The 13,605-nt window shown below is 25.6% G+C and overlaps 1 protein-coding gene across 1 annotated transcript; it reads left to right on the forward strand.

Annotated features, from left to right (window-relative positions):
* Positions 1-4,020: 4,020 nt before the first annotated feature.
* Positions 4,021-5,294, forward strand: LOC113863469 (protein LURP-one-related 10-like). Its single transcript, XM_027497063.1, has 3 exons — positions 4,021-4,324; positions 4,765-4,992; positions 5,151-5,294. Exons 1-3 carry the CDS (start codon positions 4,046-4,048, stop codon positions 5,292-5,294), a joined length of 651 nt encoding a protein of 216 aa, XP_027352864.1. The 5' UTR covers positions 4,021-4,045.
* Positions 5,295-13,605: the final 8,311 nt, after the last annotated feature.

Consider the following 13,605-nt stretch of genomic DNA (forward strand, 5'->3'; position numbering starts at 1 on the left):
TCTATTATCCAAAAATATTGATGTTGCTCTTAGTCAATCTACCAGTATTTGTTTAAATATTAAGGTTGTTAACCAGTTTGAGAAGCACCTTGGTATTCTCATATCCCATCATAAACCCTCTAGGAACCAAATCTCTTTCCTTATTGATAAAATTGGGTAGAAATTAGCCCTATAGAAAATGAATTCTCTCTCTTTAACTGGTAGAGTTACCTTGGCTCAATCTTGCTTAATAAGTATCTCTACTTATATAATGCAAACCCTTTTAATTCTCTCTTTCATTTGTAATGAAATAAACAACATTTGTAATAAATTTACATTGGATTTTTTGGGTACTAAAAAATGTCATCTTATTAGCTGACAGTATATTTGTAAATCTAAAATTGAGGGTGGTTTAGGTTTTAAGGATTTGCATATACTCAATAGAGCTTACTTAATGAAACTTTGTTGGAGGATGACTAAAAATCCTCTAGTCTGTGAGTCCAAGTCCTGAGTCATCAATATACTTTCAACCTTAGCAATATTTCTAGTATTAGGAAATCCTATAAAAAGTACTACCTTTGGAAAAATATCAGGTTGGTCTGACCTTAGTTCTCCCTAGGCCTAGGTTAGTTTGTTAAGAATGGAATGTCTATTAGGTTTTGGATCGATCATTGGATTTTTTATTTTCATAATATGTCCAATTATATTAATAGGCCTGTACCTGATATAGATCTGGACTCCTATGTGACTTTGTTTGCTGTAAAGGAAAATTGGGATTGAGATAAGTTCAAGTCCCTCCTTCCTAGTTAGGTCTACGATTCTATTATCCAAATTGACCCCTTGATAGGGTTAAGGGTCATATACTACTTTCTAGAATTTGACTAATAATGGTATCTTTACTATAACAACTGTTTGGAATGATTCTATTATCCAAAACTTCATATCAACTACTATTTAATTCTACCTTAAACCCTGATTGATGCCATGATTTATTTAAAAATGTTTCAGATTGGAAAGGTCCTCCTAAATTTGCTTTTCTTCTTAGAAAAATTGCTTATATGAAGCTTTTCACTAATGAGGAGAGAGTCAGGAGGGGTATGACTGATTTCCCAGTCTGCCCTAGGTGTGGTGATGACATTGTGACCATGATGCATACTTTGAGAGATTGCTTTTATGCCAAAATTATTTGGAATCAATTTATTCTTCCTGGTCACTAGGCCTAATTCTTTAGTAATGGTTTGACTAACTGGTTAAGATCTAATATAACTAATATTTGTATGCGAAACTTTCATAATTGGCCTATGATTTTTGGTATTGTTATTTGGTATATTTGGAAGGATAGAAATAAATTTATTTTTCAATAAGAATTTAGCTCAAAAAGCTTTATTTGATGTTGCTTATTTCTCTTATTGTTGTAGGAAAGGGTCCAAAACTCTAACCATATTAGCATTGGATCATTGTAAGGGAAGATGAGTTCCTTCCGTTACAGACCAGATGAAGCTTAATGTTGATAGGGCTATGTCAAGAAATAGAGGCAATGCGGCCTGTAGTAGTCTAATTCGTGACAATTAAGGGCATCTTATAATTGGATTCTTTACCAATCTTCACCCCTACTCTCCCCTCGAAGCTGAGCTTTGAGATCTTTATTTGAATATCCAGCTTGTGATTCAAAAAGGTATCCAAACCATATGGATTAAAAGTAATTCTAAAGAGGCGATCAATCTCATCCTTAAGGTTCATCCTCCTTCTTATACTTTGCACTCATTGATTTGTAATATTAGAAATTCTCTTAGAAGTATTAAATTTGTTAAGTTTGCTCACACCTACACAAAGATTAACCATTATATTGACACTCTTTAAAAAATAGGCCTTAATCCCCTTGGTCTCTTGCTTAAGTGTCTTCTTATTTTTGGGTTACTGACCTTGTTTTCTAGCAATATATGTATCTTGCCCTTCCAATCCTACGAGGTTAAAATCATTAGCAATGATTTTTCAATATTGTAAATCCTAGATCACATTTAACTGTTACAAAGAGGAAAAAAAGTATCCAAACCATATAGATTGAAAGTAATTCTATAGAGGCGATAAATCATGTTTGGCCTCCTTCCTATTCTTTGCACTCATTGATTTGTAACGTTAGAGATTCTCTTAGAAATATTAAATTTGTTATATTTGCCCACACCTACACAAAGACTAACCATTAAAGTGACGCTCTTGAAAAGATCGGCCTTAATCCCCTTAGTCTCTTGCTTAAGAGTCTTCTTATTTTTGGGTTATTGACCCTATTTTTTAGAATATATATATATATATATGGGGCAGGATCTTCTTACACTGGTGTAAGTCTAAAAACTTTTATATCTGAACCTTTTATTAACGGGTTATAATTTATTACTCTACTGGTCATTAAATTTAAGTTAAATGAAAGACTCAGATTAGGTATAAGAGTTTCTAGACTTATACTGGTATAAAATCTTTTTCCTATATATATATATATATATATATATATATATATATACCTTCGTTAATAATGATTTTCCAATATTCTAAATCCTAGATCGCATCCAACTGTTACAGATAGAAAAGGCCAAACAAAGAGTATTTCATACGAAAACACAACTCATTGTCTAACTTCTATATACTACTTAGTAATTCCTCATCATATTTATATAAATGATACAGGAAAGTTTCATCCATCCATCTATCCCACACATTAGGGGTGGTCAAAAAATCCAATTTCATAAATCCAATCCATAACTAATGTCAAATTGATTTTAAAAATCTAGATTCATATTAAACCAGTTTTTTTATTAACTATATTTGTATAACTAGTTTAGTGTCTAAATCCATTTTCTAAAACCGGATTTATTTTTAGTTATCCAAATCCATATGTATGAAGCAACCTTATATTTTTATTTACTAAATTTTGGCGTTATATTAATTTACAAAATTTTATTGTAACTATATTTTACTATTACTATTTTTTTATTAATCTTAATTCTTATAATTAACATATTTAAAAATATTAAAATATAACAAATATTTTTAAATTAGTTACTACTGTTATTTTTATATTTATGTTTATTTTTTAATTTTTAAAATATTATAACATAAAAATTTTATTATTATTTATATTATTAATTTTTATTTTTATAGGTTTTAATTTAAATTTTTATTATAAACTCTATTTATTAAAAATAAGTTAAAAATAATAATAAATATTTTATATACTTCTATAAAATATAATATATTAATAAATATTGTTAAAATCTTTTTGAAATGAACTATTTTAATGTAACATTTGTACAATAAATTAGTTTTACTTTAAAAATATAATTCACAAATATATTAAAAATTAATTTTGCATTAAAAATTAAATTTAAAATTAAATTTAAAACTAATTCAACGTAAAATCAAATTTGAAACTAGTTTCAACAAAAACTAAATTTAAAACTAATTTTAAACTAAATTTAAATTTTAAAACTATTTTTGAACTGATTAAAAAAATAAAATAAAATAGTTTAAAATTCAACTCATATAATTAATTTGTGTGATGGATAAATAATATAAAGTACAATATATCTAAATATTTATTATTTTAATAAAATATAAAATTAAAAAATACTATTAAAAAATTAAAATATATACAAATACTCTCTTAACATGTATTGTTAATGTAATGAGTTAGAGTATTATTTATATTCATATTTTATCTTTGATAAATGTTGATGATTAACAAATATATATATATATACATATATATATATATATATAATGTTATATTATTTATTTAAATAATTTAATAATAATTAAAAAATAATAATGATATATTTTTACCATATGTAAAAATGATTTAAAATTAGTTTTAAACTAAATCCAAATTTTAAAACTAAATTTAAACTAATTTTAAAAAAATTAAAATGGATTGATTTATAATCCAATCCATATAATTAGATTTTAAATGAATTTAGATTAGTTTTTTAAAAATCCAATATATGAACACCCTGCCACACATAACAAAAACAAACCAAAGGGAAAGTTATCAACAGCTTCATTAATAATTTGAATCATGGAATATCCGAATCAGCATCCTTATCCACCACAACCCTCTCCCTCTGCACCGATGCTGCCTGTCCCTGTCGCCGTGATCGGTCCTCAGTATTGTGCTCCGTACCCCATAGATCTGGCTATTGTCAAGAAGGTCATGACCATTGCGGATGGTAGCTTCGTTGTCACCGACATCAATGACAACGTTGTCTTCAAAGTTAAGGGTTCTGTCTTATCTCTCCGTGATCAACGAGTCTTGATTGATGCCGCCGGCAATCCCATCGCAACCCTACGCCGGAAGGTTTCTCGTTCTCTCTTTAACTTTTTACTAATAAGTACTTTTAAAGCACTGGTTGAAAAATTAAAATATTAAATTTTTTATAAATACTGTCGATCTATACTTAACCGAATAATTTCTAACGTATTTTCAATATGATTTTATAAGAACAGTTTTATATTATTTGATTCCCTAACCAGTAACTTATGTCTCTATTTCCAAGACTCTTTCTTGCCAATAAATGGTTTCCTTTCATCTTAATTTTTCAGAAGTTTATTTTTCCCTTTCTGGTGATTATTCACAAGTATTTTACAAACAAGAAATTCAGCATGTTTATCATTTAGTAATTAATTTTCTCACGCATCAACGTTTATCCGTTAAACAAAACATTACATATACCTATCAGTCACAATTAATCTAATGATGTTGATGTTATATATAGTTAAATTGTATTATTGATGCAGATAATGACGGCACACGATCGATGGCAAGCCTTTAGGGGCGAAAGCACAGATCCAAAAGATCTAATTTTTACTCTGAAGCGCTCATCCCTGATCCAGTTTAAGACTAAATTAGATGTGTTTTTAGCCCATAACACCACCGAAAATGTTTGTGACTTTAAGGTCAAAGGTAGTTGGATGGAACGATCTTGCATTGTTTATGCTGGTGAATCTAACGCCATTGTTGCCCAGGTCAAACTTCTCTATTTAAATAACCAAAATAGTCAATTATTCTTTTTTTTTCTTACAAAAAATATAATTGGTTAAAATTAATTACTTTCAGTAAATTATAACTTCATTATTTATTCTAATTACTTTCGAAATAAAATATTCTTTGGGATTGATTGCAGATGCATAAAAAACATACAGTTCAGAGTATTGTAATGGGGAAAGATCACTTCATGGTCACTGTGTATCCCAACATTGATTATGCGTTTATAGTAGCGCTAATCGTGATTCTTGATGAGCTTAATGATGATGCAAAGGATGATTAGAGAAATGTTATACATTCAGCAAATCTTGTTGTATACCTTCTTCTATCAATGGTGCTATATATACTTTTTCAATATATATTTATTGTATTTGTTTAGTTGTTTCATCTTTCTAATTCAAATAGGCAAATAAAAATACCCATATCTTGAAGAATTGTAAGTGATTTTTTATTAAAATTATATTAAAATGCATTCGAAACTATGAGAAAAAATACATGAATTTTTCAATTAAAAGTTATTTTTAATTTCTTAATCAATGCTTATAAATATTTATTAGTATTTACCCTTAAAAAATATTTAAATTTGAGCTGGATACGCATAGCATCTCCCATCTTGTGAGTTTTTTATTTTTTTATTTTTTTATTTTTTTTGTATTCGTAAAATATATACTCTCTTTAATGCAATAGTTCTGTGGTGAAAACTATTCTCCAATGACAAAAACATTAAAATAAAAATTACTCCCTTTCTTTATATAGCTATATAAGGTTCATTATTTCATAGAAAACTAACTCCTATTATTTATTGCTTAAAAAATGTTTAAAATTTCATAATAAATACTTTTATTTCCTTCTTTAATTTATAATATAATTTCAATACTTCAAGTCCTTATTCATAAAACGAAATAATGCGTGCTCTCTTTGCCATGTAGATATATGCCATCCTCATTTTCTGACATAAATTTTATGGATTTTTATATCAAAACAGATTAATACTTTCCCCTTGAATATGTTATTCAATTAGAGGATTATTGTAGTTTCCTTGATTAATTTAATTAATATAAAAATTTCTTCAATTAACAATATAATGTAATATTAATTAAACAAATTTTTTTCAACTTAAAGTTTCACTGGGTTTTACATTTATATTTATTATTACTGTGTATTCAAATATATTTTAAAGAATAAAGATAGATCATGCATAAAAGATAAATTGATTTGTTCAATTTTTTTTATAAGTTAGAAAGAAAACAATTTACATTAGTTTATCGCTCTGTAATTTTATAAAGTTTGTCTAAGTTGTTCTACAGAAATAAATAACTCCATCTCTAGTGAAACAAACAAAGTTAATATATTATGTTTAAAACTCCAATGATATTTTTATATAATTACCTAAGCTAAGATTAAGTTACTCGTTGTAAAGTAACTTAAATTTAAGATAAAATTTATGTGTAGTATTATAAGTACTTTTTATATTATTTATCGATTAAAATTAATATGGTGAGTGAATTTATTATTAAAATTTTTTTATATATATAAAGACTTAAATTCGAGACCTTATTTAAGTGATACTAAGCCGCTTACAACTCAAATTAATCTTCATTTTAATATTGATTTTTTATTTTGATAATGTATGTCAATATTTATTGCATAGATTAATAAAATAAATTAATTAACTTTTAATTCGATGACAACACCAGTGATAATGCACCTAGGTCATAAAATTATTGTTGCATTAACTGGCATTTGACTAAGATATGTCTATGTTAAAAAAATTTACCTTCCGAGTGGAAATCAATTTTTTAATATGTGATGTGTGTGTATATAAGTGTTTAATGGAAAAGTTAACTGAGAAAGTTTACATTTGAATAGTTGACTCAGTTATATAAATGTCATTTTTCATAATTATCTCACTTGTCATTTCCTTCCTTACCATGGGAATAATTTTTGGGATGGTCAACTCCTATGATATTGCTTTTGGCTAACAAAGTTTTAGAAGTGAGCATACATATTTTAGTTTGCATTTGTTATCTTCTGAAGCAATTGGAAAGCAATAAAACTTAACATATCCTGCAACCGTTGACTAAGTGTACATCTACCTCATTGTGACATTGGGTATCTCATATGATTCCAATTTAATTAACTGGCAAATATTCGAAAAACATCACATAAATCAAAGTGTGCTTGCTGTGCTCTCTCACAATTCCCCTTTCCATGGAAGAGTGCATCTCAGTTATTGGCTCTCAATATTCTCGTAATTCTCTCAATCTAAAAATTGATACAAAGAAAGGTGTCACGTACATCAACGAACGATGAAGTAATTTTCAAAGTTAAGAAAACCTTCTTCACACTTCACAACCGTCGTGCTCTATATGATGTTTCTGGAAACCCAATTGTCACTCTACACAAGAAGATTTGGTTATTCAAATGTCTCATAAAAAACTTACTAACTAATCTAGCTAGTTTAATTTAATATTTTCAACAATATATACTAATTAAGTTAAAATTTCATTTTATCTTAGTTTATTATTCTTAATTTTTGTTTATGCAGAATATGAGGAATCGGTTCCAAGCTTTCAAGGGAAAAAAGTAAAGATCCCACTGAATCGCTCTTTAAGCTCAAGCGTTCTTCAGTAAAGCAGGAGGGGAAAATTGATTTTGATGTTTTCCTGGCTCCCAACAGGGATGAAAGTGTTTGTGACTTTAAAGTAAGAATGGATAAAAGTAAAAATTGTTGTAATATTTATGTAGGTGAATCTTCTAGGATTATTGCTGAGGTACGTATTATATGGATTCAAACCTCTTAAAGTGGAGAGATATATAAAATAAAAAAGTAAAATTTTATTTATCATTGATTTAATATTAAATATTTTATAAAAAAATTGGATAAATATTTACTTTCTCACTTTATACGTCTCACTTTTCAAGAATCTAATCTATATTCATATGTAATAATAATAATAATATCTGTACCCATTTGTATATGTTCATATACTACATATAATTCAGAACATTTAATTGTTTAAAATTTACATTAAAAGGTTTTAACGTTATTTTCATATATCTTACTCGGTCATAGATTAACAAAGGATTTAGAACAACAGGGTTAAAGTTATTATTATTATTATTAGTTGTTTTGGTTTTTTAAAATGATTTTTTAAAATTATTTATTTTTTTATGAATTTTTTCTTCTATTCACATTACTAATTTGTTACTAAAATCTTGTTAATTTTGTCAATTTTTTAGAATTCGTGTTAGCCCAACTTATTCTAGACGCTAAAGAACTTGCACCATTAGTAATTCTAACAATCTGTTCAACGATATTTAAATGGGGTGAACTGTTGAATTTATTTCAATCCCATTTTCCATTATCATCACTAAATGAGGAGATTGGTAAATATACAATCACAATTGGAGTACTAGCCGTGTTCTTGGGTAACTCCAAAAGGTCCAAAATTCAAAACCAGCATTCTCAGACCACCAACGACTCAATACTCAATTGAGTTGGATATAGACTCGCTTAAGCACCAATGCCTATACATTCCATGTTCCATGTGCGTTCATCAAAGAAAATCATAGCCAACAAGCCACACTTTTCCCTCCCCTTAGGGTCACACTAGATTGTTATTATACATATTTCTCATCTGTATTTGAGCCCTGCATAACAAATCAAAATAATTACATCGATCAGGTACATACACTATTGTATTATTGTTACTAACTTTAAGTATCGAATTGCCTTTGTAGGCACACCCTGCTTCCTCATCAACCCTCAATCACACAAACATATATTGTAGCAGATCGTTTTCATACCTACATTAAGCTCATCATCCTTGGCGTTATGAGAACGATACTAGATCAGGTTGGACAAGAAAGTAAATGAGAATATTAATATATATTTTGTTTGATCCATGGGTCTAGCCATTATTAATAGTTATATAATCACGAATCAACTATTAAATATTATCCAGAATCGAAACAACTACCTCCCCAAGTTTTTTAGCAACTGGTAGGCTTCTTATCATTAGCGATCAAACATGGGCCACATTATACTTAGATTTCAACACATTTACCCATGAAGTATCAGGCTTATCAATGATACTCCAACTAAGTTTCTTCATTAAAGCTTGATGTGCATGTAAATGATACAATATTATTGCTTAAATTAATATCCAAATCTTGCATGCAGATGATACAATTTTGCATGTAGGTGTAGTGTATGAAAATCAAGAACAATCTTGAAGCTCACAAGTATTAAAATTAGACCCTCTAGAGAGATCCATTGCCTACTTAGTGGAATATACCAATGTGATTTGAGCTCTAGCCTAACATGAGGAAAAGCTATCAGAGTACTCTACTGTTTTACCAAGAACAATACATCAGATTTATCTTTTTATAGCGATTCCATCACAATACGCTATCCAATGTTGAACAAAAAAAATGATTATAATAGATTTTTGAATAATTAAAATAATAAATTTTATTTTTAAAAAGATTTAAAAGGAGAAGAGATCTATTATAGCAGTTTTTACGGAATATCTATAACAGGTTCATGCCTGTTATAGCAATTAGAAATTAAAGACAAAACTTAAATGATGTAGTAAGTGTTTTAAGCGTAATTTTCCAATTAAAATTTGAGTTTTACTAATACAAATAATAAAAATCAACATTTAAGGTTGCTATACATTACTAAGCTAAAATTCTAATTTTAATTAAAAAAAACAAAAAAAAAAAAACAAAAGTACAACACTCAAATGATGTCCATTAAGAAAACCACTCAAATGTTAAAATTTTCTAATTAATTAATTTAATCCTCAATTAAAAATATTTTATAACACAATGTTTCGATCTGCAAATGCTGACATTAGTAATGTGAATTGTGGCTATAAAATTGAAGGAGTATTTATATTTTGTGTCTGTCGGGATAACAGAAAGTATTGCTGCACTCGGAACTCCAGAACAGCTTCTGACTCGTGTGTATCTATTAATTCATTTTTTTTAAAATCAAAACTCGGCAATTTATAAAACTCAAGAATCAGAAGCAAGAGTTAACCACACTTTTGGTGGAGCACCATGCCACCATGCATGATTAATATAATCTGCTGCTGAAGATGTATTTTGTCTGCTACAAAATTTCCTTTTCTGCTAATATGTGAAAAAAAAGTAAGATTTGACTGCTCATAGTGGAGCAATCTTGCATATGACATTGCTGTCCCATGAGTATTTAATTAGTAAAAAAAGTTTTGATTTATTAACCAAGTATTTCTCTAGCTACCTCTAAAGCTTTAATGTACTAGTGTGGATAGCTTCTCTAAGTCTGAAATCATAAATATTTCGTGTGTTGTATGTATCTCGCAAAGTCTTTCAGGTAGGATTGATCATTATATATAATAAAATTTTCAATGCATTACTGACCAAAGTAACCTCTCATTACTATAAAAAAAAAATTGATATCACATCACACACCAAATATAATACTTAAACCTTAAGTCTCTTATATCTAATATAGTGCCTTTTAGGTTAAGTTGTCCCCTTTGCTTAATTCATAAAATAATCAAACTAGATTTTGTTGGCTAGAATGTGCAAAATATTTCATCATTTGTTGCATCAATGTTAAATTCAGATGCCATTGTTCTTATTATGATTCAATATGATGATGGGATATTTTTCTCTCTCTGATATCTTTAAGATAATTACCCTCGATGGTACACCTCTCTGTTTCTCTCTCTCGAAGATGAGAACATATATAGATTGGCAAAGAATTAGTCTGTCTTTCTCAATCAATATACAAAAGACTTTTCTGAAATATTACACTAACATGATACCGTTTTTATAAAATATTTGAAGGAATGAAAATTAATAATTAAAAATAGTTTCATTACACTTTCATTTCTCATGTTTTTAATCTTTTTAATTTTAATTAATTGATTGAATTTAATCTTTTTATCCTAAATTTTATTCAATAATTAACAAAAATATAATATATTATTAATTTGTGTATATGAGTGTATAAAAAACAAGAAAACAAGACTAGTTTATACATTTGGTTGTTTATTTAAAAAATTATTATTATTATTATTATTATTATATATATATATATAATACACCAAATTTATTAGAAATAATTTTTATAAATATATAACTTAATTATATATTCAAGCATAAACCTTTTAAATGAAATAACTAATCATGAGTATTTTATTTATTATGAGCATATTTTATTAATAACTAATAAATATAAGATACATTGTCATTCTCAACACTTATTCGCGCGATAAATTAATTGAAGTTAATACGGTGTCTAAGTGCAGGAATAAACACTGTGTTACCCTTTGCACTGTATTAACTAGTTTGGAATTGACAAATAATATGCATATAATTTATTGTTGTTGCTATTATAGAAGGATGAGTAATTTAAACTCAAAGTTATGCTTTGATTTTTTTTATTTTCAAATATTAATTATTATATTATTTTGAAAATGACTAATATAAATAATTCTTTAGCTTTCATATTCCATTTGAGTATTTCGATCATGGAGGAGATTAGGAGAAGGAAATTCACTTTATCCATATGTATATAAGTATCGAAATGGTGACAATCCTTAAAAAAAATATTTATAAAAGTTCACTTTTACTTATTTAATTAATAGATTATTATTTTCATAAAATAGATCAACTTTGTAATATTTAACAAAATATAAAAGAAAAGTTTATATGATTCAATTTGAACTATCTTATCCAAATATATATAATATTTGGAAAATAAATAAATATATACTATTAATAATATTATATAATTCGATAGTATATATATAATCAGTAAGATATAATTATATTATTTAATAAGTGAATTAATTAGTCAATTCTAAATTGTATGAAAAAAAAAACACCTTATTGGAAGCTATATATAAGTGACTAGAACTCAATATCAATCCGGTTTAAGAAAATTTTTACGAAAATTTTTATAAAAAAATTAATATAAAAAATTAAAAAAATTATAAGTTAAAAATAATTTATATTTTATATTTTAGAAGATTTAATAAATTTTCTCATTTAACTTATCTAAATTTTGAGAAGATAAATTATTTATAACTTATAAAAAAATTTATTTTTTTTTTATAAAGATTTTTTTTAGAAGATCATTGGAATAGGATTGTAGTGCAATTTTTATCTCTTTTTCATTCATTTATTCATTCTCTTTTTACAAATTTTTTTAAATACAGTGATTAACTAGTTTTTACTTTTAAAATTTAGTAAAGTAAAAACAAAATTTAAGTATAATTTTCAAATAAAATTATAGTTTTATTTTGAAATATAATTTTCATTTAACATTATTATTAAGACAAAATTTTAATTATATATATGAAAAATAATTTTCTCATACAAGTGTAAATCTAAAAACTCTTACACTTGATTTGAGACTTTTATTTAATTTAAGTTAGCAAAATAATAAATTATAATTAGTTAGATATAAGTTAAATAAAATGTTTAAATTAAGTGTAAAAATTTTTAAGCTTACACATAAATTTTTTTTGCTCTTTTATATATATATAATCTTATAATTCTATTAATTAGATAATTGTATATACAACGGTCTCTAATTTAATAGTTGAATCAAAATAATAAAAAAGACAAATATTTATTAAAAAATAAGTTACTATCTAATTATATTATAACTTTAAGGATGAATTTAAATAAATATAAACTTCTGAATGATATATTTATAAATATTCAGATAGTGTGAAATTTAATATTTTCATATTACGTAAGATAATTCAATTATCACATTCATTAATTATATATTTTATAAAAAATTATTAAAAAATAAATATTTAAATTTAACATTTAATATCAATAAATTTTAATTTATATATACTAATTTTAAAATATAATTACTTTTTCATGATTTTTTAGTTAAATAAATAAGTATTATAGGCCACATATATAAATAGATATAAGATTCAAAATTAAAATTTAATTTTAAAAAATAAAAAAATGTATCCCTTTAATCTATCAATATTTGTTATTTAAATATCAAATAGTTATCGATAAATTTATTTTTTTTAATGGAAGTGAAACATTTGATTTTAAATCCAGATAAAATAATTAATTAGGTTATTTCTTATGTTAATTTTAAAATAATATAAAAGTTAGATATTGTAATTTGTATACATCAATTAATTTTCGTGAAAAACCACATTATTTAATTTAAAACTCATTATAATAAGTAAATTACTGTATATGTATATATAAGAAGTATATTTTCATACCCGTTAATCAGATTATTTAGTTTAAAGCATAAAAATTTTTAAAATAAAATTTATCTTTTTAATAAATCATTTTTTTATAATTAAGAATTATACTATTTTTGTTGTTGTTACATAATGGGACTAAAGCTTAAAACAACACACCAAACAAAGAAAGGGATATAAAAGAAGTTAAGACTTATCAAAACGCTTAAAAGGAATACATTACACATTATTCTATTTCTAATTTAGTTAGTTTATTAGCACATTGATTAATTTTTTTACAAACATAATTAAATCTAACAAACTAAATTAAATTTAACACTTTCAACGAGAAAAACAAAAGGTAAG

Source organism: Abrus precatorius, unplaced genomic scaffold (genome assembly GCF_003935025.1).
Source record: "Abrus precatorius isolate BTA unplaced genomic scaffold, Abrus_2018 Scaffold3, whole genome shotgun sequence".
Lineage (NCBI taxonomy): Eukaryota > Viridiplantae > Streptophyta > Magnoliopsida > Fabales > Fabaceae > Abrus > Abrus precatorius.